Below are 26918 nucleotides of genomic sequence, written 5' to 3' on the forward strand. Positions count from 1 at the left end.
TCGCTCACAAATTGATAAAGAATGGATTTTGCATTCGGAAGATTATTTTTATTTGAAACTTCATATATAGAAGCATTCAGTTATTAGATTAGTTATTGTACAGTGGGGATTTTGCAATATTATTTAATGCTGCAGCAACTGACATGCGTTAACACTGTTGTCCTTAAACTAGTATTGTACAAAAACATAAAAAATTCATATAAAAAATGCATATTTATAAGATTAGTTTAGTTTTAATATGGCAACGTATGGATGTGTGTAGACATTCTTAGTACAAACTTGCTTAAATGCATTCAGGGAATTGAGGTTTTATGATTATTTATCAGCATACATATTTTAGCCTTGGAATTTTAATGTTGCCCGACTTGGGACATGCGAGCGTATCTTGTTTTGATATTTCCTAGTCTATATTTATAATAATTAAACATGTAAATAAATAAAATTATATAATAAAACAATACTTTTTATGACTATAAATTTTATATACCTATAGTTTAAATAAATAATATAAATATACGTTGAGATCATATTTTTTAGATACTTTTTTACTATTTGTTTTTCACTTTTTGGCGATATTCTTCTAACACTTCCCGCATTCGCTTGACAAACATAGCCTGATCATTCGGAATAAAGCCTAGGAAGGCGTTCCTGGGGGATGAGTACAGCAGCATGATAACTTTGCAGACAACCTCGTCGGAAAACCGGGCACAGCCACAACTGCCGGCGGTCATCGACGATGCTAGCGATTCGTGCTCTTCTCCCTGCGTCGTCGATCGGAGTATTATTATTTTTGATTCGTTAATAAACTCTCCGGCGAACTGACCTAGGTAAATTGAAGGCATCAAAATCATAGACATATCAGTTGGCCAATCCTCTGAACTGATCCCGGGTTCACCGTTTTTTAGAGCTATGTACACGGAACACTCCAGCTTATGACTAATGCTCTCCTTTGAATCAGTTTTTGTTGACCAATTTAGCGTTCCAGTCCATAAGAGTTCATTTATAATGGGCTCTTCTTCCGGCGGAGGCGCTTCTTCTGGCTGTGGCTTTATGGATGCTTTGGCGCCCGGCTTTCGTTTTGCTCCCTGAAGAACCTCCTGCAGCCGTCCGCTAAACGGAGCCTGATTGTTGGGTATGAAGCCTAGCAGAGCTTGGCGATCGGGTGAGTAGAGTAGAATTAGAGCCTTGATGTTGCAGTTGGGATTGGAGGGGAAGTGGATGCAACCAGCGAAACCGGAGCTCATAACCGTGACCAACGAATTGTGTACATCTCCTGGGCTTGGTCGGAAAACTACCATCTTTGCATCCTTTAGAAATTGTTCGCCAATTTTACCAAGCACTTTTTTGGGTATCAACTGTATTTTCAGCTTCTTTGGCCAGTTCTCCAATTTAATCTCAAGCTGGCCGTCTTTAATGATGGAGCAGACGTTGCATTGAAGCGTGTGCGGAGTCTTTGGTTGATCCGATGTCTGTGGGTCCTCCCAATCCAGCTCTCCTCTCCAAATTGGTTCCTTTGGGTCAGCCTTTTCAGGACTCTCCGGGTCATCTGGCAAAAGCAACGCCCCTAACATACTTGTCAGCCAATCGAGTTCCCCCTCCTTATCATCCACTCCTTGTGCTTCCTCTGGAACCGGCTCCATGTTTTTTTCAAGGCGCAATCTAATTAAATTTGGATGAGATCGGAGAGGGAACTTGTCGGTTAAGAATTTGTTTAATTTTTTGTTTATCAGTGATATGCTTCTTCTTGCTATTAGCGGTTTGTTATTGGTATCGCACTATCGGTTGGTCGATTGGCGGCCATCGACGGGCAGCGCAATGCAACCCTGGCCAATCACTCTCACTTCTTCTTCTGCGTTTGTGTCAAAACAAAATTGAAACTAAAAACTCGCTAAAACCGTCTACCATCGCAATTATCATTGGAATTCGTGTTATTTATGTGTTCGAATGTAAGCGTCGGCACCCCACATCCCAGTGTTCATGACCCCATGTGTGCCACCTTAGTTTAAATGCCACCAATCTCCTGGCAGAGTAGCGCGTCTGAGCGAATGAAAAAACTGGACATGTTTCGCTCCAAGTACTTGTGACTGACCAAATCTCATTTAAAACCCTGCCATGCTGCAGTACAAGAGTGCCGCCAGTGCGGCCACTAGTGCGCCCCCAGCCACGCCTTCGGCGGTAGGCGGTGCCAGCAAGGCGACGTTACCACCAAATGGAGCAAGTGCACCAGCAACGCAAACGCAGGTCCAGGGTGCTCCCGGGACACCAACCATGCAGCAGATCATCAACATTCACCAAATGCCTCCCCAGTTCGCGGGCGGAGCGGTTGCCGGGAGCGGACAGAACGCTAGCATGCCCCAAAACATGTTCCAGATCGTACAGCCCATGCCCATGCAAACGGTGAACATCGATGGCCAGGAGGCCATCTTCATACCAAACCTCAATGCACAGTTGGCCACCGCTCAGGCGGTCAATTTTAACGGACAACAGGCCTTCATCACGCCCAACGGTCAAATTCTGCGGGCTCCCCAGATGGCGGCCAATCCGGCTGCCTCCAACTGCATCCAGCTGCAGCAGCTGAACGGCCTGGGCCAGGAGCAAACCCAACTGATCACCATACCCGGCACCAACATCCAAATACCCGTCACCAATCTCATTCAGCAACAACAGCAGGCACAACAAGTGCACCAGGGTGCAGTGCAACAGCAGGCGCAAGGAACAAATGCTTCTGGAGCCAATGGAGCGGGAGTTGGCAGCAGTGGGACAGCGGGTCAGCTGCCGGGTAGCATCACCATACCGGGCACAAACCTGCAGATACCAACGTCGGTGGCGGCGGCCAACGGATTGCTGGGAAACATCTCCAATATCTCAAACTTACTAGGCGGCGGTCAATCTATAAAGTTGGAGAATGGCCAGTTGCAAATGCGGCCACAACTGGTGCAGTTTCCGGCGCAAGCCATGCCGCAGCAGCAACAAACGGTTGCTGTACAAATTCCCGTTCAGACTGCCAACGGACAGACCATCTACCAAACGGTTCATGTGCCCGTCCAGGCAGCGGCAACAGCAGGCGGAGGACTGCAAAACCTGATGCAGGCGCAGTCCTTGCAGATGCCCGCCGCCTCGCAGATGCAAATCATCCCGCAGTTCTCACAGATAGCTCAGATTGTTACGCCCAACGGTCAGATTCAGCAGGTGCAACTGGCGATGCCGTATCCTCAGCTGCCCCCGAACGCCAACATTATACATATCCAGAATCCCCACCAGCAGCAGCAACAAGTACAACAACAACAGCAGCAGGTCCAACAGCAGCAGCAAGCGCAACAGCAACAGGCTCAGCAGCAACAACAACAGGTCCAGGCGCAGCACCAGCAGCTCCTTCAGGCGATCAGTGAAGCCTCGGCGGGTGGACAACTGCCGCCCAATCAGCCCATAACCATTACCAATGCCCAGGGCCAGCAGCTGACCGTGATTCCCGCCCAACTACGCCCAAATGCGCCTCCCGCACCCACTCCTGCCCCAGCTGCTGTGCCCACACCAATGCAGATGCCTAATCTTCAGGCCCTGCCCATACAGAACATCCCGGGCTTGGGTCAAGTGCAAATCATTCACGCCAATCAGCTGCCGCCAAATCTGCCAGCCAACTTCCAGCAAGTACTTACCCAACTACCAATGTCGCAGCCTCAGGTGCAAACTCCGGGCCAAGTGCAGGTGATGCCCAAGCAGGAACCGCAGAGTCCCACGCAAATGATCACCAGCATCAAGCAAGAGCCGCCGGATACCTTTGGACCCATTTCCGCAACCGGTAATCCACCGGCACCTGCCTCCACTCCAAGCACATCCTCACCGCAACAGCAGCAGATCAAGTTCCTACATACGGAAAGCAACTCCCTGTCCAGCCTGAGCATACCAGCCTCCATTCAGATCACAGCCCTGCCACAGCAAGCGACGAATCCACCAAATACCCCAGCCACACCCCAACCCATTCCTGTATCGTTACCTGCAAGAAGCAAAGTAAACGCTGTTAGCACGTCTAGCACCCAGATTACGATTGCGCCGACTGGTGGCCAAGTGGTATCTGTGACCACGCAGTCTAGGGGAGCAACAGCCAGCATAAGGAGCACGAACACTAGCACGACGACTATAACAACGCCGACACAGAGCCATCTCAATATGAACATCAGTGTGGCGAGCGTCGGAGGTGGTGCACCTGGAGGCGGCGTTGGAACAGCGACTGGAGAGCCGAAACCACGCTTAAAGCGAGTAGCCTGCACCTGTCCCAATTGTACCGATGGCGAAAAGCATTCGGACAAGAAGCGCCAGCATATCTGCCACATCAGCGGCTGCCATAAGGTGTACGGGAAAACCTCCCATCTAAGGGCTCACCTGCGTTGGCACACTGGTGAGCGACCCTTTGTCTGCTCCTGGGCGTTTTGTGGCAAGCGCTTCACCCGCTCCGATGAACTGCAACGCCACCGACGAACGCACACGGGTGAGAAGCGGTTCCAGTGCCAGGAGTGCAACAAAAAGTTCATGCGCAGCGATCACCTGTCAAAGCACATCAAGACGCACTTCAAGAGCCGCTCTGGCGTGGAGCTAATTGAGCTAAGCATCAAGCAGGAGACTAAGAGTGGTAATGCACCCAAAAGCATTAGCACGATGAACGGCATCGTGACGATAGAGATTCCGGGCGGCGGTTCGGCGGCAGCGGGCAGTGGAGCCTCCAGTGTGGCGGCCACGGTTGCGGGCTCAACCGTGACGCCGGGCGGGGCCACGATCGTTCAGCTGCCGACTGTGGAGGCCAGTGGCGGGGGCGATAGTTTCGGCGATGATGAGGACGACGAGGAGGATGAGGAATTGACCGAAGAGGACGACGAAGACGAGGAGCTCGACGAGGACGAAATGGATGATTGCGAGGATGATGAGGATGACGAGGACCCGGAACTGGACAGCGGCGATGAAGTGAAAATGACAATTGCGGTCAGTGAGCCGGGCGACAATTCGTCCAACTAGCATTCGGAGTCGCTGTTCATGGAACAGTTCTTGTTTGACCACTTTCCGTAGCACCCACCGCCCCCTGCCACGCCCCATGGGACCATGGTTTAGCAATAAATAAATTGTACATAGCGTAATTATGTAAAAGCGAGCATTTTAAATGTTTATCATCGTGTACAGTTCCGGTTGCGGATCATCCTAGATTAGTGTACATAGCTTAATCGAGCCTCGTATTTTAATTAAGAATTTTTATTATACATTTTATAACATTTTTAGGGATTACATGTTTTTAATTAATTAACACCAATAAATGCAGAACTTTATATAGTTACAAATTAAAACTTTCAATTGACATAACGAACATCAGGCGTCAACGTCGATCGGCTCAGACCCCGAGTTTTGGAAACTGATATTTGCGTCTGAATCAATTGACGGTCCAATCGACATACTTTCCGAATTAATTTGATCACACCTTACCCAGCTCTCATTCATCTCTGTCTCTGGACAGGCTATCTGGTCATCAGCCTCCTGAGTCGACGTGGGTCGTACTGATGTGCTCAATTGGGTGCCAAACATATAGTAGTCCGGCTCAGACTCCGAATTTGTCGGTCCATTTGGCAATCTGCCCAAATCAGCTTGATCACATCTCATCTGTGTCTCTGGACAGTCGGCATGCTCATTTTGAAATCCTGGCTGGTGCTGGTGGGGGTGGTGCTGCTGCTGCTGTTCGTCCTCATCGTCCCCGATGCCGCTAAGATCTGATGCCGTCCCGACTGGCCGTGCCATTGCTGGAGACACTGAATAACGATTTGTGTCATCGTGGATCTGCACCACTTCATTTGCCTGCGAATCTGGCTGAGATGCATGAGCGCCCGGAGCTGAAGATGATTCCGGTTCTGATTGATTTCGACTCTTTTGCTTTTGCCATCTATCCAATCGGCTGATGTTGTCCTTCTTGGTCTCCGCGGCAGCAACTTCTCTTCGCTGGGCCACATACTCCTCCGGATACGGTTGGACCATCTTCCTGCGCACCGCTTTTAAATACATTAGGTTGATAAATTCCTCTGACTTGTTTTCAAAACGTCCTTTTGCATCAAATCTCTTTTTGGCTTCCCACAAGCAATTCCAAGCGGTCATATCGACTTTTACTTTGGTGCGTAAACACAGCTCCCTTACTTCGTCCTCGGTGTATGGGCGCGCCAAGTCCTCCTCTGTTATTCTCTTGAAATACAGGGTACTATAATTATTACCAGAAATTCCCCAAATCAAATGCCTCTTACCGTTTTTTCGTGCATCCATAGAATCATTTTGTTATTAGGATCGCTTTCTTTGAATTCCTCACGTATTTTTTTGTCCTCATCGGCTAGATACTTCCTAAGGTAGCTAGACATTTGCATCCCAGGCATTTTACGCTTTGTATAAATAAAATTACACTTTCCAATGGCATTCGCGGCTAAAGGCCGATCGGAAACCCTGTGATGTTATCGATTAATCAGTATTTAAATGTTATAATGTGTTAGCTCGTTTCTAGCTAAATTTTTTCGTTCACTACCAATTGAACTACATTTTATTTTGCCAATGAATGTTGCAGAACTCGTGATTTTATAAAAAAAAAAAGTATCCCTAACAAGAGGAGGTATTTAAGAAAAAGAACGTTAACAATTAACAAGGCCTTAAAAACTGTCATTAATAATGTACATTTTCTTTATAACCTAGCTACTTTCGCCCTACGATAGTTGGAAGCCCTGCTTGCCAATTTTTTCGATAGTCGATAAACAGCGAGTGGGCATTTCCGCGTACGCCAAACCAGCGCACAAAAGAGAAATGGAAAACGAAGGAAAGCGAAGAACGAGAGTTTACACATAGCAGCAGCAGGCTAAATTCACAAATAAATCGTCCATCCTGTAATCTAAAATACATCAAATATATCGCGTTGAAAGCCGAGTTCTCGTCAAAAAAAACGTTGACCGAAAAAAGTGGCTAGTAAAGCAAACAGTACGAAATATCTACGTGTTTTTATTTTCAGCCCTGCACCTCTGTGACCGTATGTGTGTGTGCGTCTTGTGTGCAAATGTGTGTGATGTGCGCTTGTTTTGTTTTGACTAAAAACCCATTCGAGTAGTTCTTTTCACAAACAAACATCATTTATCAGTTTATCAGAAAACTAGGCCGAACTTCAGTTGGTCAAATAAGCACGCATTTTGGCCAAAATTTGCCGTGGTTCCGTCTGCTGATAAAACCGAGTGGCAACTCCGAGTGGTCACCATGTATACAAAAACAAGAAACGACGATGAAAGCGAGTCGCGCGATAAATAAATGAAAAGCGAAGGCGCAGCAGAAGAAAGAGCGACCCAAAACGTTTAGGGCAAATAGCAGAATCGTCGCTTCTGTTCCGACAAACACGCACAGAAATCAGCAAAAAAAAATAAAATAAAATAAGAAAAATAGAGGACCCAAAAAAAGGCACCAAAATCGTTAGAACTCGGTAAAATTTCACAGTGTACCCTACGAATATCAAATATTGCAGAATTCCAAGCTGCGGCTTCCTTTTTTCAAAATCCTTGAGTAAGTGCGGGCAAAGAGCGGAAGGAGCGCGTGAAGCGAGGAGAGGCGGCAAGTAAATTTGAGCCCGAATTTCCGATTGAGTTGACTTCCTGGGAAAAGTGAACTGATCCAGGTAATCCTACATACATAGGTTCCTGGTATCCTCGATTTCCAATGTGTGACATACGGCTTTCCTTCTTTTTGTTTCGCCCGCCCACGCCATTCTTCTTTCTAACTGTATAGTGTTTCTGTGTGTGTGTGTGTGCGTGTATGTGTGTTGGTGCTTGCACTTTGCGCGCGCTTACCGAAATCATTTTCGTTTGCATTTTACTTATGATTTACAATTTACTATCCGCAGCTGTGCGAAAGCCAATAGCAGTTCTATAATCTTCCTATTTAATCTTCAATAAAAAAGGAATCACAGTGTTCCAAAACTGATATCCGAGTTTAATATCAATAAAATATGTACCTATAAAACATACCAAATTAAATAATTATTTTTTCTTTTAATCGCTTAAAAGCATTAGGTTTGGCGATATCTTTCATATCGATCTCTTACGTTACAATAACATTTTAATCATTGCAGTTTTAGTTCTGCTATTAGTTTTTCCCTAAGCTGCATTTCCATGATATGTAAACCGAACCCAAACCCCAGCCCTCCTTTGTTTACTAATACAAAATAATAATTGAAACCACTTTATTAATATTTTGCAGAGACGCTTATCATCAGGCGGTTATTATGAAAGGTTATGATTTGATTCCAATACTCCTAAATACATTTAAGCTAAAACTCAAAGCATTCATTTTTGTTGCTAAGCGAGGTTTTGTCTCCTAACATGAGCCCTAACTTCCTTAAAACAATTCCAGATTTTAACTTGATCGCTCTCATATTTGGCATGTACTAATATAACTATCTTTCATATATACCGAACAGGCAATCACTATAAAATGTCTCGTAACAAAGACAAATACGACAGCGCCAATCGGAGGCAGCAGATCTTTCTGTCGCAGGAGGATATCGCTGCTGGCAAGAAGACGAACTGGAGTGGCCTAGAAATTACTGGTGGGTATAGCTTACACTAAATCCCTTGAAATATCATATTAATTCTATAAATTCTCTTGTTCCAGGCTGCGTCCGCAATATCAGCCCGTCGCTGTGGGAGTTTGAGCATCTAACCGCCCTCTACCTGAACGACAACCAGCTGCTGCGATTGCCCGCAGACGTTGGCATGCTGACCAGCCTCCGAACCTTGGACCTGTCCAGCAATAAGCTAAGAAGTCTGCCCGCAGAGCTCGGCGAGCTTATCCAGTTGCGGTGAGTTTGTGGGATGGCATAGCTAACTATTTACGTTGTAAAATGTTAACTTAGTCCTATCATTATGTCCAGGGCGCGGGCCCTATTGATCAATGATCCATGCATTTCACTAAGCCACTCCATTGTCTTTCCTCCTTTTAGGGAACTGCTGCTGAACAACAACTTTCTGCGCGTACTGCCTTACGAGATCGGCAAGCTGTTCCACCTCCTCATACTCGGCCTCATGGGCAATCCGCTGCAAAAGGAGTTCATGAACATCTACAACGAGCCGAACGGCACGCAGAAACTGCTCACCTACATGCTGGACAACTTGTCATGTGAGTCCCCCCCATGTCTATCTAAATCCCTGTGTGTGTGTTCGCCCGGTGCGTGAGCTGTTCCTGACCGGACCAGGTGTGTGTCTGGCGTGGGGCTGCGTGTGTGCATGTGTGGGGTAAAAAGGAAAGCACGCGAAAAAAGGCTTCCGAAAAGAGAAAGTTTTCGAAGAAACTGCGGGATCAAGGGTATTTTAACTATCTCATTGGTCTTGATTGGACCTTATTGACAAAAAGGAAGTTCCAAATGGGAGATATTCCTCTCATGTAACTATCTTATGTAACCGTGCTATATATGTATATGTTTATTAGGAAATGTAGGGCAAATGATTAAGGGCAAATCCTGGTTTTATGGATCAAAAACGATAGTGAAACATATAGTAGTGGTGTAACAACATAAAGATATATTTCTTCGTCCATAAACAATCGCAGCTAGTTAGCTAATCTTTTTTCGCACACCAGGACAGGCTATGAAACCTGTTGCCAAAGCCATAATTAAAGTTCAAACTCACGGCTGCCCATTAATGCCAAAATAAAATACATAATGCCCGGGCATCAATTAAAAATGTCTAATTGAATGCAACAATTACAACAATTGCCAGAGTTGGCCAAAAGAACTGCACGACCTCGACATGCAAAAGCCAAGAGCCGCGCTCCGATGCCAATGCAAGTTGGCCCACAAGAGAGCCGGCGGCTGAGCGTCTGAGCGTTCGTGTCGGCCAAGTGTGGAACGTAAGAGAGAGCGAGAGAGAAGGAGAGAGAGAGAGAGAGACTGGACTTAACGGCTTTTACTGTTAGCCGGGCTTCGCTGTCGATCGCGTTTAGCAGCTGACTTCAGTCTGCCGCTCGCTTGGCTACGAGGCGGACGCACTAGCTCCACTCTGCTCCCCAATCTCTCTCCAGGTGGAAACCCGTTCGCGAGCGTCGCGCATGCGCCGTGTGTTTCGTAATTGCGATCGCGTCGTGTCCCAGTTTCTTGGCGTTCGCTTTTCATTTCGTTGCGGTGGAATCGCTCGACTGTTGGCCAACCGAAATGCCTCTCTGATAGGTGGCTCGCGCTCAAGCCGATCAATCTAACCAAGCGGCCAAGTGATGTGCAATCGACTCGATCCGCCGACAGGATTCAGTTTGGGACTAAGACAAAAACAGTATGAGATCGCATGTGGCCGTTTACAGGGCGCCAGAATCAGCAGCACCACCACCACCGCCGCCCAACTACGCTTCCCTGCGATACCACCAGCATGCGTTGACCCATTGGCCGGGTAGCCAGCACCCAGCTCCTGTTTACAGGCTGCATCATGGTCCACCGTCTGCACCACCGCCCAATTGGGCAGTTCAGTCAACTGGCCAACCACACCAGCCCGTTGGCTACGGAATGGTTAACCAGCAGCGGATCAATGAGTGCGCCGGCATACCGCTCATCTCGAATGCCTCCAGTCACTTGTCGCCAGCCCAGCGACAGCGATTGCTGAGGAAATCCGCCCTCAAAACATGTCCAACTTGGCCACCTGGAGGGGCCACTATGTCCCAGCTAGCTGTGCATGCCCAGGGCATGCCGCTGCTCCAGCAGAATGGCAAGCAGCATCTCCAGCAACAGCAACAGCAGCCGAAGCAGCTGCAGCACCATCATCCACAACATCACCATCATCCTGTGGCCACCAACTGGAGTGCCTACCAGCCGATGAGCAGTCAGGCTGGCTTCAAGTTGGCTGACAAATCTCGAACCCTTCGCTATCAGAATTCGGCACCACCTGTGCTCAGCAGCCAGGAGAAGACGCCCAACAATGCTGCTAGCCAGGATCAGGCCACTTCACCAGCAGAGACCTGTCTGCCGAGGATCATTAAACCAAGGAAGCGCCGCAAGAAGGATCGCAAACCGGGCACTGGGGTGTTGCTCAAAATTGAGGCAGATATGCAACCCAAGATTAGCAATCTACTGGATGGTTATACCGCAAATGCGGGGGGAACTTACCACCTACCATCTGGAATATTGCAGCATGATCACACGCACGGTGTTTGCTTCTGCCGGGAATGTGACCCACTTCGTTCGCTTTGGGATTACCCGCTCCGGCGATCGCTTTCGGATGCCTCGTCCAGCGAGCAAGGAGGCGGAAGCAGGGAGTCCTCTTCGTCCACCTCATCCACACACTCGGACAGCTCCTGCGATAGCTCCATTTGCAGCCAGAGCCTGCCCAGCGCATTGGCCTTGCAGGAGGAGACCAATGAGGAGTTCGCTCCCATTACCGGCGATAGCAGCCGGGCGGAAAAAGTGGGCGTAATCGGATCCCAGCGGAGTCATCCGAGCGCAGTGACCACACCTTCGCAATGCCTGAGCGATGATTCCGGCTACGGGGATATCCTGAGTGGAATCAACATTGCCAACGATCTGTTTGGCAATTGCTGGCGAGGCGGGAAGCTGAGCAACGCCTCCTCCTCGATTTCCGCCCAGGCGGAGACGCTGCTCGACGAGAGTCTCAACGAGATATCACGCAAGCTGATCGAGACCTGCAATGCGGTGGATCACGCTGGATCGGAATCGGGATCGGGATTTGGATCGGGTGCAGCCAGCGACAGCGGCTTGGATAGCGCTGGCAGCCACAACTGCGGATCGGGTCTTGTCTTTAACTTTGAGCATTTGAATCTGACGGATGCGACGCCCACAGCCTTGGATTTTCTCGTGGATTGCAACAACAATAGCAGCAGCACCACCACCACCACCACCAACAGTTTGGGTTTGATGTGGCACGGAGGAGGAAGGCAGCCTAGTGGAGGTGGCAGCCACGATGACAGCCAAGTGGCAGCTGCCAAACTGGGACCAGACAGCCGGGCCACACCCACCAGGCTGATATTGGGCACGGTGGGTAAGCTGAAGCCAGCGTTTTCCACCATCTCGTGACGATGCCAGTGGAAAACTAATCAAATCCAAAGCCATGAAAATGGGAAACGAGACGCGGTATCGCAGCCCAGAAAGTGGCTCATTTTGCGACGATTTGGAGAAACGTGAGACGAGATGGCGATGCGTGGGCGCTTTTGAATTGGGAAATGTAAATCTACTCGATGGATTTTTGAATTTCTACCCAACCCAAGTTGCGCAACTCCAGCGAACGCGACGAAGAAAGAAGAAAACCCATTAAATGGATATAACGCACATGTGAGGCGATCATCATCACATCATCATCATCATCACCATCGCCATCACCATCAACGACGTGATCGGAGCGAAAAACAAAAGGCCAACGAGTTGACCAAATGGGCGCAGGCAGGCAGGCAAGCAGGCTGTTGGTTGTTGGATGTGATCCCCGGCTAAATGGAAACTTATATAGACAGGCCGGGACTGGAAACCATGTACATACGAATCCCAGTCCGACTTCCACTTCAACTTTCACTTTCACTGCGGCGGCGGCAGCGGCAGCGTCAGCGGCGGCGTTTTGTATATCTGTATTTTTTAAGACATTTTTCTTTTCTTTTTCTTTTTGCCAAGACCACAGATCCACAGATGACGGAGCTGCGGGTGGGGGTTACGGGGAAGGGTGCGACTCTTATGCAGATTTTGTGGCGCAAAAAGAAGAAGAAACTGTAGAAATCGTGTAGATGTACGATGTGAACTCTAGAGATACTTTAACTATATACCCCCATATCTCCATCTTACTACCTTACACATACAATTAGTTGTTCAATTGTTGTTATTTGTGCATTAACGTTATTCCATTGGGCCCAAAACAAAAAAGCCAAGCAACCCAAAATCTGTACTTCCCAAAATCTGGGATTTATAAATAGGGATATAGGGTGTAGGTCGGTCCATGTGTGTTAATTTTTATCGTAGAGCTTAGGCAACGTTCCTACATGTTAGTTTTGTATCTTTATGTATTTTTTGGGTTCTATTTGATTTTAACTGATTAGTTGGTTTGGTTTTTACTTAGTCCGTACTCGAAGCGCTACAACGTGAACTTTTATAGCCAATAAGTTATATTTATATTGGGCAAACACAACAACAGGTTGGATCTCTAGTGGTTGATAGCGATGTTCTACTAAAAGCTTATATCTGTGCTTGGACCCAAAGGGGTCAGCTAATTTATTATTAAATAAGGAGGAGGAGTTTTCACCAAGCCCTGTTCAGTTTCCTACAACGAATAAAGAAACTCAAACCTACATCGTTCAGAAGATTCGTATCGAGCTGAGAACTCATTCTTTCCAATTGAATATTCATAAGCCTAAAGTGAGAGTTTCATTCTCTGCGGCGCTCCATACAGTTGATTATATATCGCGTTATATCTTCGATTTAAGATTCGCATTTTCGACTTGTCTGCAATTTTGAAAGAATAGTGGTGGGGGGCATAAAACAGGCGAACGAAGATCTGGTGCACAATTAATTCCGACTGGGATCGCCAAGCATAAAATCTAAATCTGAAAATCGAGAGCAGCCCTAGTTACCTGCTTACCTGTGCTGCAGTTAGTCGGCGAGTAAAAGTTTTCGCCTTATTTTTAATTAAAAGAAACTCACGAACGCGCAGCGCGCACAGAAATTGCTTGAAGTTTTCCGCTCCGCTCTGCTCGACTCCATCGACTCCACCGACTCCACCAGCTCAACTTGGCTCAAGTTGGCTCGGTTTGGCTTGGCTGAAATTAACTTGGCTCGAATCGTGTTGGCTGAGAGTAGCAATCGGAGTTGTCTCAGCATCTCGGCGCTGGAAAATGTCACAGATTTTCCATTGGCAGGTTCCGGCAGACAGTTTGTGTTACCATTCCCCAGATAGAAATTACCACTCGAAGCTAATTTATTTAATTAATATTTTCACTAGTTCGTATTGTGTGCGCGGCGCGCTCCCGCATTCTTATTGTATTATTGTAGTGTAGTTTGTGTTTGTTCGTAAGCATCGTTTTTGCACAAATAACAATCCTATAGTTAACCTAAACCCCCCAAAATCCATCATCAATACACACCGCATTTGTAACCCAAACACACATGAAAAACGGCAACACAATATGGCCAACTTATTTATTTTGATTAAGCCCGAACGAGAACCCAATAAAAAGTGTAAACAAAAATGTCAAACAAAAAGAACTTGATTGCTGTTTTGATAGCCCCAAAAAATTCCAAGGTGTTGAAAAAAAACAGAAAAATGAAAAATGGGGGAAAACAAAAAATCAAACTCCATCATCAATAATGAGGCACGTTTGAGCCGCATTTCGGAGCCGGAAAAACAAACAGAAGTCGCCACGTTTTTTCTGGGCCTATCCAACGAATTCCCAGACGCACTGCACCAACCGGCACTCGAAAATGAACTTTCCAAACATTCGAGGAGGAAGCTCATCGCTGGGAGAAGGCCATCGCTTGCGCAGATTTCAATTACCGAGTGCCGCTGAGTGGGAACCTTTCACCCGGGTGAATCTGCTTGCTTGTGGTTGGTTGGATGGGCTGTCTTTGCTGTGCCGGCTTTCGCAAAAAGATTAACCGCTGTCATAACCGTAACTGGCAAATTAATTTCTGGGCATTTTGTGCCCGTCATTAGGCTAATTAATGTCTCCATTTTAGGGCCTCATTTCGAGTTCTGACCAGCTAGTCAGTTAGCTAGCCAGCAGTCTTCTAGCTGGCTAACTGCTTGTTAGGTCAGCTTCCAACATCGGCAGGGCTCTTTCGCAATAGCCGGCAAACCTCTGGAGATCCGAGCTGGAGTTCCATGCTCCGTGCTCCATGCTTGATGGTTCGCACTGCGGACCCGGACAGCGGACGAGCGTTGAGTGGGTCAGTGGATAATTGGGTCATTTGCAACACTGTTTGCGCCATCAGCCGCCATCTAGCACCACCGCACCACTGAGCCACTGAGCCACCGGCCAGCTAGTCAGCTAGCCAGCCAGCCAGCGGTGGCTAATGTGTTTTGGCTACGTCAATAAATGCGTCGCACTGCTTCGCTGTTGTTGTTATTATTGCTGTTGTTGTTGTTCTTGGTCATAGATGATATGGCCGGTGGCCAACGAAGCGGGGCCATCTTTCTTAGCGTCTTCCAACATGCTAGTTGTTCGCTTTTCCTTCTGGCCCCTGAAGTTTAATTGTTTTTCCTCACCTTCTTCCCCAGCTGCGGGTATTTCTAATTTGTCATTCTATTCGCTGCGGTTTCGAAATGACAATTTTTTTGGACATGAAAGATGGTTTAGAAAAGCTTATGGTCCAATTGGGAAATCAACATGCTCACTTGAATCGTAATAAATCAATTAAAAAACTAAATCTTAAATTTACAATCTAGAGTATTAAGAACGGATGTAGTTTCTCAATAAACTAGTTTCAATAATATAATTAAATGTTTATACATTGTTATTAACTTGAAGTACATATAAATTAAAATGGGTCAAAGCTTTAAAAGTTTTGTATTTAAATGTTCTCTCTTTTCAGTAAGGGTACACACATTCCATTTTCCATTTCTGTTATTTTTTAGTAAGCTTTCCTCCACTTCCTCCGAGTTTTCTAGTCAATTCGTTTAGCCGCTTTTCCAGTTGAATTTTCTTTGGCTGGAAATTAGCATTTCGCCATGAAATTGAAAGTTTCAGTTTCCAATTAACTTGGCCAGTTCAGTGGGCCACATACAGACACCACACACACCCGGTAGTTCATCCTCATCTTGGTGTGGAGTTGCCCAAGTTCCTATCTCCACTTCCTCTGCACAGGGGCAAACACAAAGAGAGAAAAAAAAACGCGGTTAATCGGGATAAAGGCCAAATGTCTTCGAAAAAGGTTACGCAAAATGTCAAACAGTTAAGAATCCAACTGCTAACGGCCACACAAATGTCATTATTACACTTATTCTTCACTTTTAATGCCGTCTGCTCGTTCGCTGGGTCGTCTTAAAGTGGTTTTCTTGCTTTTTGCCGGCAAACGTTGTTGATTTTCTTTTCAGCCGTTCTCGTGTCGACTTGACTGTGGATTTTCACAGACAATTGCCGGTTGCCACTTGTCTGGCCCATTAGCCAAACTATACCCACACTATTCATGAGCCACTCGATGCAAGATGAAGGGCTCCACTTTTTGAATAATAATTCCACGGAGTAAATGTTGTATTCATGTTGGGCAATGTGTAAATTTGATTGTCTGCCAGTCTGTGTGGATAGTCATTAAAAGTCACGTACTTCTTTTCGATTTTCGGTTGAATTCAGCGGGATCCTATTATAATATTAATAAACATTATATGGACATGCCAAAAGTAGGTTAAATGTAATTAAAATAATACCAAGCCAATGTAACGTGCTTACCAACTCATAGTAATTAATCCCTATGAATGAAAAGCCAATGTTACAGAACGGAAAGTATGCCAGTATTACCTAACACAAGTTAATTGGGTCACTCTTCTTTCCCCACCTCCTAAAGATGATCGTTAGTTTGATTAGGTCACCAGTGGCGACTGGAAGCCCAGAAGCAGAAGATGGTCTTTAGAACAAAGAGGCAGCGATTAAGCCCAGCCAACTTGGCCATTCATCCATTTCATTGCCATTGCGCCAGAAGCCAGATTGACTACTACATAATATATGTATATTTATAAGACTAGATCTCGCAATGCGTCGCTGCAGCCCCAAATGACGAAATCATTTGTTGGATGGAGGATGGTGGTGTCTAGTGTCTGTGCCTGTGTCGTAATCTTCCGGGGAAAGAGCGAAGATGCACCATCGTGGCTTGGAGCCCATAAATCAAGTGGTCGGAGATCCAAAGGGCCAAAGGGCCGGTGTTAACTCCTAACTCTTTCTGCCACTTAATGCTGTCGCAGCTGTAACCTACTTTGCCCTAAGAAAGATTTATACTATATACCTTCTTAACAATGGGTATAGCTAGGATCCTAGCCTTTATAATATATTATGATCCTCAGAATCAGCACAAAGGATCTAAGGACTGATAGGGTTGATTTTGTAGAGTATACCGATGTTCGGTCTCAAAAACCGACCATAGCTTCTTGTTGTAACTTATTCTTCCTCATCTTTTGTACCATTTTTTGTTGTTGTGTCCGCTCACGAAATGGGCACAACATGAATTAATTTTTTTCTGTTTCTGGCTTTTTTCCGCTTGCCACTTGCCAGTCGCAGTGGCCCACCGTTGGTTGTACAAATGCTGCCCCTCTATGTAGGTTTATAACTCGATTCGTCTGAGCTTTATTGTTACTACAGCTGCCTTTTTTTTCATCCGTTTTTCTGGCCAATGACGATGGTTTTTGTGTGTGTGTGTGTGTTGCTGCATACGATGCTGCTGTTGCTGTTATTGTTATTGTTGTAACTGTTACCTAATCGTTTAATTGGCTTAAGTCGGTTGATGATCTCCTGCCCCCTCCGGTCGCTTTATCATACGTAAGTCTTCTCGTTTTCGGCTTTTATTTAATTTAATTTTTATGACAACTTTGTGCTTTGTAATGCATTTTAAACGCATCGCGGCGTCATCGATTCCCACAACGTTTGCCGATTTAGTGGAGCATGCCGAATCGTAATGTGGGAAGAGGAAGTGGAGCGAAAATATAGCGCACCCTGCGGACTGGGACAGTACCCTGTAAAACGCACTTGACCCATATTAAAACACATTTACTGTTATATGTACTGTTGAAGTAAAGATATTTCATAGTTAAGATGAAATATAACAGGATCAATAGGATATTGGATATAATACGGATATAATAGGATATAAGAGGATCAAATGGAATCAGATAAGATAGGAAAAAATAAAGGATTTTGTTACGAAAATGGGGAAATATAAACTAATTATATTAGTAACAGATTTACTTTAATATTTGTATATTTAAACCAATTCTTTATAGTGTCAGTACTAGAAACCTATAGGATCCCTTAAGAACTTTAAGATAGGTTCATCTCTTTTATCATAACATTCATTATCATATGCTTTTATATAAGACGTGTACTGCCTATATCGCTAACCTTTTTGGCCAATATACCCCGGCTTTCGCTCCGTTTAGTATGACAAAACGGCCCCAAACAACCGAAATGGTTTATTTATATAGCGAAACCGGTATTTATAACTGCAATTGGGAGTGAAGAAGCAGCGACGATGATGATGATATTAGTGCCAAAAATTATAATAGTGTGGCGAGGGCAGTAACAAAGCGGCTGATCATTTGTGGCCCGCTGCCGAGCCACGCCCCTCCGCTCTGTGCCCTGTGCCCGCCCCTTTGTCCGCCTTTGTGAATGTTAACGGTTATTTCGGTTACGAAATGTGAACTTTTTTTTTTCTGTCCGGGTTTTATATTATTTTGTGCTTTGTCATTGCGAAGCTTTTTCCGTTTTTATTTTCATTGCTTGTTTCGTTGGTTTTTATTCCAGTTTTTTTTTTTTGGTTTTGTGTTTTGTGTGGAGTAATTCGCATAATTGGCCCATATTTCGTATAAATATGCATCTGAAATCGGAAATGTTTTTCGCCTGGGTCGCCGCTTCGCCTTTATTATTATTGTTTTAAATGCGGAAGTGAGCTTACAGCCTGTTTTCATTTCGCTTTGGTTTCGTTTTCGTTTGCCGGTTGTTTCAGCTTTTGGCCCGGCTTTTTGGGCTTATCAAGGTTGTTGTTGCGTAAAAGGAAGTGCAAATGGTTAGAAAGTTTAATGGCCAGGGAATGGGCCGAACTGCACTGGGAAAAAATCAAGTATTTCCTGCTTAAGACAGACCCCTCGTTGCGAAGAGGCAAAAAGCGAAGAAGAAAAAACCATGCATCATTGCTGCGATTTCTCTACACAGTCATTTTTAGTATTTAAGAATAATTAAAGACCTCACGAGTTTTAGCACTTTGCTTCGCCAAAAGAAACTTACTTATCCAATATATTAGTTTAATCACACTTGTTGCCCCAGTACATCTCTCTGATGAAAAAAGTTTGAAATGGGTTAATTTATTAGTTCTTCTGGTGGTGAAATGTTGCGAAACAACGATTTCACCTCTTTAAAACTTGGCAATCTTAGTCAAAAATGTGGAATTAATAAAAACCTAATTTACGAGCACATATATTTCGTTTTTATTTTAGATATTCAACCGCTTTGGTTTTGAACTATTTTTAAATGCTGACTATAATTTTTCTAAAAATTGTTTAGAGAGTAGGATTAATGCATTGCATGTAGAGATTTATTTATTGGTATTATTTACGAACGATTCCTTTCGTTTAATGTCGTAAAATATAATTTATTACTGCTTTTCATTGGTATTTGGTTTATTTGAATAATGAACGTTATTATAGTTGCATTTCTCAGAGTATCTGGAGTAGCACTTAGCGTCCAGTAGTTTCTAATTATTGGCGATTTATGAATGTGTGCTGTGGCTGTTTTCTTTTGAGTCTGCCTGGGATTCGATGGGATTGGATTGGATTGGTTTGGTTTGGTGTGGATGGCCCATTGCAGGCTGTGTCAATGCCAGCAGGAGGCAGGCTGAAGGCTGAAGGCAGAAGGCAGTGTTCAGTGTTTAGTGATCAGTAGGCAGTAGGCAGTTGTCTCGTCGCCGCTTTCCAACTGCGGGAGAGAGAAAGTATCTGAGTGCTGCGACTTCGACTGCGAGTGCGCGCAAAGATTTAAAAGTGGATCAGCGAAAGAAAAATAAACGTAACCAAGCAGCGTGCGGCATTGTTGGCCGTTGGATCGCGTGAGGCAGCCGCTGCCTCCTACGAAGATGCTGCCACTGCCACCTCGTGCACTGGGAAAAACTGTGTGCTATGTGTGCCCCATTCATGGCGAAAGTCTTATCATACAATCCCAGGGCATTCCGAAACTTGGTTCATTAAAATTTAAATCAATAACAGCTTTGCAAATCGCAGATATACATATACAGCATGAACTTCTTAATATACATATTTTAGCTCTAAACTGAAAGCTAAGAGCAAACAGCTCTTTCCAATTACAGATAATTATAGATAATTTCCCCTAAATGCACTTCATAGAACCAACAATGCTCAGAATCAATTGAATGTGTTGACTAATCATTGGATGTTTTTTGTGGTGTGTTGCTTGGGTTGCTTCATGGAGAAAGAAAGCCCACGCCAGTGTCTTGTCTGCGAATGGAGCTGCAACTGCTGTGCTGTGCTGTGCTGGTGGAGATGGGGTGCTCAGCTCCTATGCTCCTCTGCACTCTGTGGCTGTTGCCACTCGTCATCCGCTTGCCTGTGCATAATCACTGTGCGCGCACATTTTCAATTGATTTTCCATGTGACGCAGCACAATTGGAGTCTTTTGAATATGGCGCTCACGTTCAAGCACGATCTGTGGTGTGTGAGAAACCCCGGCCAGAAATGCAGCGCCAAATGCTGTCCAACTGGTTTCCCACACGCACATATGTATATTCTCGTATGCAAGTGCACAGAACTGAGCCCCCTCACAGCTGGGGCCATCAGAATAGCGATTACAAATGGCACCCCAAAAAATATCGTGTGACTTGTGCTCTAATGGAGGCTAAAAGGCAGCAGTTTGTTTCGGATCTCTGCAGTGTTTTGATTTCTTGGTTAACTGGTTTACTAAGCATCGTCTTACTTTTCAGTGCAAATTCATTATTTTTGCGCTAATGAAGACGGGCTACGCTATAAATGTGACCCCATTTGTAGTGCCTGAAGTGCACCTTAAATTGTGTTTCATTATTATGATTTTAATGCCAGCTTGTCTTGGAGTGAAGTGGAGTGGAGAAGCATCGCATCGCATCGAATACCATCGATGGCGAAGGCGACTAAAGTGGACTGACAGCCGATACCAGTCAGAAACTGGCAATCAGCAGGCAGCAACTTTGCAACTTGCAACTTGCATCTTGCAACTTGCGATTGCTGAACGCCATTGAACATTGGCAGTCAATTGCTGTCGCTGCTGCTGCTGTTGTTGCTGCTGCTGCCGCGATCGAATCGAGCGAGAAAAAACTGGTGCAAATGAAACAAGTTATCTAATTGCAGTGCTCGCAGAAGTGTGGCAAGTGGCGAGTTGACTTTTGTTTTCTATTCGGGCCTGGCCTCCACTTCTCCACAACTCCTCCTCCTTCTACTACTCGTACTCCGCTGGAGTCCACCTCCTCCTCCGTTGCCATCGCCTCCATTTACCAACGTGTTGTGCATACGAAATCGTTGGCTTGGCCAATACACACACACACACACACACCACTCACTCACTTACAAAACAGGCTCTGCATATTGGCCTCTTGGCGTTTTTAATCGCACCAAATTTCAATTTGAATTTCACTTTCTTTTTCGATACGCTCACTTGGGTTTTTGCCTTTCGAACTTTTGTTTGTTGTCTTTCGTTTTTTTTTTGTTTCTCCGCTTGCCCGCTATTGTATTTCATTTGGTTTCTTTTTGTTTTCAAACGCTGCAAGCAGCGACCATGAAATCTTTTGGATAGAAAGGGCTTTCTAATGGCGCCCGAGGAGGGACCCCCAAAATGAAGATCCAGGGGAAAGGTTGTTGCTGGTTGCTGGTGGGTTGTGGGCGGTGGTGGTGAGAGGAGCCTTCCTCCAAATGGGGGAGGCATTGGAGGAGGCATATAGTAGGCCGACACGATATGGCGTGACATCAGGCTGGAGGCTACGAGGCGAATATTGAACCATCGAATGGCAACTTTGAGTTGAGTTAACCGTGTCAGGAGAGAGTAAACATAATTGATATGCATCCATTAGGCAGTAAATAATCTTGATTGTGTGACGTTGGAAATTTATGACTGATCGCGCTGCTGGATTAAGGAAAGGATCGGAGACTGTGCACAGTCTTGTCTGTCGATGATTGGGAACATTGCAATTGCCATTGTGCTTTCCCAACTGAAAGTCATGATACTACTTACTCCAAGTCAATTAACATCTGACAGCAGAGAACCCACAGAATAACGTGCCAAAAAGTAGGGCACCGAACAAACATCTTTCAATTACCACCCGAGTATGGAGAAACAGGTTTCGTTTTCACTTTTATTTTGGCAATGAGAACTCCGATTCAAAGTTGAGCAAACAGCGAATTTGCTTCTAAGCTGAGAGGGTAACATATCAATTATATAACAAATAAAATCGAAAATGTAGTGTTAATGTCTCAAATAGTGCAAACAATATAATAGAGTAGATCCCAGTTCCAATTATTACCCTGTAAACTGATATGAACGAATGATAGACTATGCTATGCTAATAACTTACACATTTCACTGGGTGGGTAGTAGGTAAATTGGGTTGTGACTTTCCACAGTAACTTCCCCTTACCTTTTACCATTTGCGATATACACACGTATGCCAACAAACAGCTAGCCATCTTTCCCCACAAGCCGCTAAAAACTGTGGCACGCTTCGCTGGCTGAACAAATTTGTTTTAAAATTTCGTCGAACGAAAAGTGTTTCCGATGTGCCTGTCTTTTGTTACACCTGTCCATGGGGTAATCACTCACAAATTCGGTGAAATTATTTTTTACCATTCGTCCCACTTGGGTCACATTGCTGTTTCGAGTGGGTGCGTGGGTGCTTGAAAGTCGACTGGTAAAAGTTTCGTAACCTAAGCTGCCGAACCGAGCACCTTTAACCCGTGATGATGATGATTATGATGATGATGAGGAGCAGTGCCACTTGAGAATGCTATTTATTTGCTTACAAGAGTTGGCATTGAGTTCGCTGTCAAAGTCTTTTGTTTTGGCGTTTTGTAATTCAAGCATTTTAGTTAATACGAGTGCTTCAAACACAACGATCATTCAACTACACGCGTTACGTTTGCTTATTCAACCCTTTCTCATTTCGGTGACTCATTTTCGCCTTCTGTAATTGTATTGTGTGCCGTTTCAATTAAATAACCATTTGCATAATTAAAGAGCAACAAGAGTGCCTGGGTCCTAAACACGAATTGTACAATTAAAATGCAATCAAGGCTGTGTTAATGTAGTCATTAAAGGCTGTCAGCAAAAATAACAAAAAACTGAAAAAAAAAATACAAATAAATATATAGCAACACAACCGAAAACAAAACAAGGCGCAGACAGCAACAAAATTATGAAAAAAAAATCACAAAATTTATTAAAAAGTGAAAGTTTTTAGTCGGCGTCACCGCTTGCACAAAATTACCAGAGGGAAAAAAGAAATGCAAAAACAATCAACAAGTTCGCGAAACAAAGCAAAACAAATCGCCCAGAGCCACCCAGCTACCGCTTCGCTTTAAGAGCGCCAGAGAGGAGTCCAAGCCGCTGGCCATCGGAGCGATTAGGTTCCACATTTCCACATTCCCACTGCCACCGAGCGGTACACCCAGTTCGTTTCCAAGTTGTGGCTCCCTTTTGCTGCGGCACAATGTTGTAAGCAGCGGCCCAGTCACGGCTACCAATTCGAGAAACGGCGGCGCGGGTGTGGCTCGCAAGATTTTCCACCCGCACCACCAGCACCTGATGGTGCACCACCCCCATCAAGCGCATCACCAGCGCCACCAGCAGCAACAGCAGCAGCAGCACCAACATCGCTCCTATTACGCCCAACTGCCGCAGACACCGCAGGTCGGTTTCGCCACACCGCAGCATGCTCCTCTCAGCTGGAGGAGCACATGTCCCAGTAGGCAGGCAAGCAGTGCTTCCTCATCACGTAGTAAGTGGTTCCCGCAGCACCAGTGATGGGTTATGGTACTTGCTACTCGTATTGTTCTTTGCCACAACATCTTTAGTAGTAGTATAGTACCTAGATCCTAGGTACGAGTAAGTCGCCATCACTTCTGCACCTCAGTGGTTTATGCAAAAAAAGCGAATCACCACCTGACTTGGACTGGTGTTGCCGCTTTTGCGCTGGGGCAACCCAAAGGCGGAAGCAATTTGATTGCTTGTGCATGTCACTTTCACCGCTTGCAATCTGCGCCCAGTGGACGGCATGGGGGATTTCCACGGGGAGGAGATAAGTGGTTGTGGATTGTGGGAGAACGTGGATGGAGCCGTGCAGTGCAGCAGTGTGTCAGTGGGATAGCCGATACTGAGTGCTCGTGTGTGTCGTGTGTGTGGTGGGGTCTTTTATGTGCGGGTGCTCGTTTCATAATCTCTTGCAACTTGGCATTTTCACTCGCCCAACTTTACTAACCGCATATCCGCTTCTTTATTTTGCTTTTATCTTTGCAGTTACCGTCAATCCACCGCCCCAGAGGCCCTGGCTGCCACTGGCCAAGCCCAACAAAACGCGACCAGCCTGTAAGTTGTAGCTAAAGCCTAATGGCCGTCAATCGGCCGACAAGAATTTTCTATTAGCCAGCAAATTGCAGTTGCCCTAGATAGCTAAACAAGCCGCTTTTCCATCGACAAGTCTTTTAGCAGTAATAAGTACTTGAGAGTAGTTGAGATAAATTGTTTTAATTAATAATTGCCCTAAAATTAAAAAATAACTTCCACAAAAGCGATAACCCCAGAAAATTATTAGTTACCTTTCCAATTTTACGTTTAAGAATGCACTGGTTTCATAAAAAGCACTACTATGCATATGTTCATATATGCTTTTCATTAATAAATACCTTTTGTTACCCGTAGGCATTTTTACGGTCATGTGCTATAATGTGCTCTGCGACAAGTACGCGACGCGGCAAATGTACGGATACTGTCCAACGTGGGCGCTGTGCTGGGAGTACCGAAAAAAGTCGATAATCGACGAGATACGGCACTATGCAGCGGACATTATCAGTCTGCAGGAGATCGAAACGGAGCAGTTCTACCACTTTTTCCTGCCGGAGCTCAAGAACGATGGCTACGAAGGCATCTTCTCCCCCAAGTCGCGAGCAAAGACAATGTCTGAGCTGGAGAGGAAGTACGTGGATGGCTGTGCGATATTCTTCAGGGCGTCCAAGTGAGTACAAATGTAAATCCCTATTGGATGAGTAACTAATGGAGCGATCTCAATTCACAGATTTACGCTGATCAAGGAGTCACTGATCGAGTTCAATCAGCTGGCAATGGCCAATGCCGAGGGCTCCGACAACATGCTGAACCGCGTGATGCCTAAGGATAACATCGGTCTGGCCGCCCTGCTCAAGGTGAAGGAGAATGCATGGGAGCCGATGTCCGAGGTGACGCAGATCTCGCAGCCGCTGCTCGTCTGCACGGCGCACATACACTGGGACCCTGAGTTCTGCGACGTCAAGCTCATCCAGACGATGATGCTCAGCAATGAGTTGAAGACGATCATCGACGAGGCGAGCCACAGTTTCCGGCCGGGTCACAAGAACGACTCCAATGCTGTCCAGCTGCTGCTGTGCGGTGACTTCAACTCGCTGCCCGATTCAGGCGTGGTAGAGTTCCTGGGCAAGGGCCGGGTCTCCATGGATCATTTGGACTTCAAGGACATGGGCTACAAGTCCTGCCTGCAGCGGCTGCTCTCGAACGACACCAACGAGTTTACGCACTCGTTCAAGCTAGCCTCCGCCTACAACGAGGACATCATGCCGCACACCAACTATACGTTCGACTTTAAGGGCATCATCGACTACATCTTCTACACGAAGACGGGCATGGTGCCGCTGGGCCTGCTGGGTCCCGTCTCCAATGACTGGCTGCGCGAGAATAAGGTTGTTGGATGCCCACATCCGCACATACCCTCCGATCACTTCCCACTACTGGTCGAGCTAGAGCTGATGCATACGGCTAGCCAACAGGCGCCTCCTAACGGGCTGATCAATCGCCGGTAGCAATAGAATAGACGCGGCAGACCCACCACCAGCAACAGCACCACAACCAGTACCACCCTGATGACGACGACGACGGCGTCGGCGGCCCCGCGCACGTCGGCTGCCAGCGGGGGAGGAAGCGGTAGTGGGAGTGGGAGCGGGAGTGGCGGTGTAGCTGCAAGTGGAAGTGGAGGCGGTGCACTCATGATCCCGGGCGGATATAGGGGTCGGAGCTGCAGCAATAGCGGATGCCATCGTCTGACGGCTGCTCTTGGAGCGGCGAGAAAAGCAGCCAATCCCCCGCCGCCGGCGGATAAGCAGCTTACCGCTCCACATCCCGCTCCCAACTGACGTGGCGATCTGCTCGCATCAAAATTCAGTTTAAGTTAGATACGACAAACTTTGATTTCTAATCCGGTCCCTCAGCTCTTGTACCCACCACCACCAACCCCTCAAGAACCCTAAGTTATAAGCTGACGACGTTGTGGAGGTCCGCCGCTTTGTGCGCTGGATCGCAAAGTGTGCTCACCGATGCAACCCATTAACTAAGATCGTAATCGTAATAGGAAGGAATATAATTTACTTGCTGCACTCCTCTTGCGCGCTTCTCGTTTTGATTTTATCAACTGCACGTTTTCACTATCGAATAAATCCATTATATACAATATGCATATGTCAACAGTTAAATTCTTGAAAACACCCACATCCATCCACATTGTAAATCTAAGCCGATTTCATTTTACAAAAATTACTAGCAGCCGTTCGTTAAAAGTTCCCCGAAACCAATTATGCATTAAGTGAAAAGTAAATTACATTGTGTAAAAAGTAAAACAAAAGATATCTAAGTAAAAAGAACCTATGCAAATCTAACTGATCAAACCGTTTTCCAAATTGAGTCTGTCAGGGTTATAAAAACTACAGAGATACAACATACAGCTAATGTGTATAAAAACTATTTCGGCCAGGCAAGTAAACTGTAGCGTTAATGCTCCGGATGTGCAAAGTAAAATAGATCCTTTAACTAGTTGATAATGCAGCGCAGATTCATGTAATGTATAACATTAGAAAGCTTCAAAAATAGGTCGACGGACTTTGATTTGAATGCATTGGGATAGGTCGATTTGTGTGGATGGGAATCGGTCAAATATTCTGGGCCGGAAACTATTACAATGAATTAATTTC

The 26918-nt window shown here is 45.8% G+C and overlaps 5 protein-coding genes across 6 annotated transcripts; 3 read left to right on the plus strand and 2 right to left on the minus strand.

Moving 5' to 3' along the window:
• Positions 1–26: 26 nt before the first annotated feature.
• LOC122620261 (protein PTOV1 homolog) lies at positions 27–1764 on the minus strand. The gene has a single exon (XM_043797641.1). It carries the CDS (start codon positions 1638–1640, stop codon positions 549–551), a length of 1092 nt encoding a protein of 363 aa, XP_043653576.1. The 5' UTR covers positions 1641–1764; the 3' UTR covers positions 27–548.
• Positions 1765–1837: 73 nt separating this feature from the next.
• Positions 1838–5081, plus strand: LOC122620258 (transcription factor Sp4). The gene has a single exon (XM_043797637.1). It carries the CDS (start codon positions 2113–2115, stop codon positions 5005–5007), a length of 2895 nt encoding a protein of 964 aa, XP_043653572.1. The 5' UTR covers positions 1838–2112; the 3' UTR covers positions 5008–5081.
• Positions 5082–5220: 139 nt separating this feature from the next.
• Positions 5221–6477, minus strand: LOC122620262 (telomere-binding protein cav). The gene is made up of 2 exons (XM_043797642.1): positions 6270–6477; positions 5221–6210 (listed from the first exon to the last, which is right to left on the minus strand). The coding sequence occupies exons 1-2, from the start codon at positions 6393–6395 to the stop codon at positions 5353–5355; spliced, it is 984 nt and encodes a 327-aa protein (XP_043653577.1). The 5' UTR covers positions 6396–6477; the 3' UTR covers positions 5221–5352.
• Positions 6478–7165: 688 nt separating this feature from the next.
• On the plus strand, positions 7166–26407 carry LOC122620260 (CCR4-NOT transcription complex subunit 6). Of its 2 annotated transcripts, XM_043797639.1 has the most exons (8): positions 7166–7666; positions 8248–8279; positions 8468–8596; positions 8662–8848; positions 8990–9165; positions 24205–24273; positions 24607–24919; positions 24980–26407. In XM_043797639.1, the coding sequence occupies exons 2-8, from the start codon at positions 8273–8275 to the stop codon at positions 25755–25757; spliced, it is 1659 nt and encodes a 552-aa protein (XP_043653574.1). In that variant the 5' UTR covers positions 7166–7666; positions 8248–8272; the 3' UTR covers positions 25758–26407. The 2 variants fall into 2 exon arrangements, with proteins under 2 accessions (XP_043653574.1, XP_043653575.1); XM_043797640.1 differs by lacking the exons at positions 7166–7666; positions 8248–8279; positions 8468–8596; positions 8662–8848; positions 8990–9165 and adding an exon at positions 22774–23686.
• On the plus strand, positions 10260–14144 carry LOC122620259. Its single transcript, XM_043797638.1, has one exon. The coding sequence runs from the start codon at positions 10313–10315 to the stop codon at positions 12056–12058; it is 1746 nt and encodes a 581-aa protein (XP_043653573.1). The 5' UTR covers positions 10260–10312; the 3' UTR covers positions 12059–14144.
• Positions 26408–26918: the final 511 nt, after the last annotated feature.

This window comes from Drosophila teissieri, chromosome 3R, assembly GCF_016746235.2.
Source record: "Drosophila teissieri strain GT53w chromosome 3R, Prin_Dtei_1.1, whole genome shotgun sequence".
NCBI lineage: Eukaryota > Metazoa > Arthropoda > Insecta > Diptera > Drosophilidae > Drosophila > Drosophila teissieri.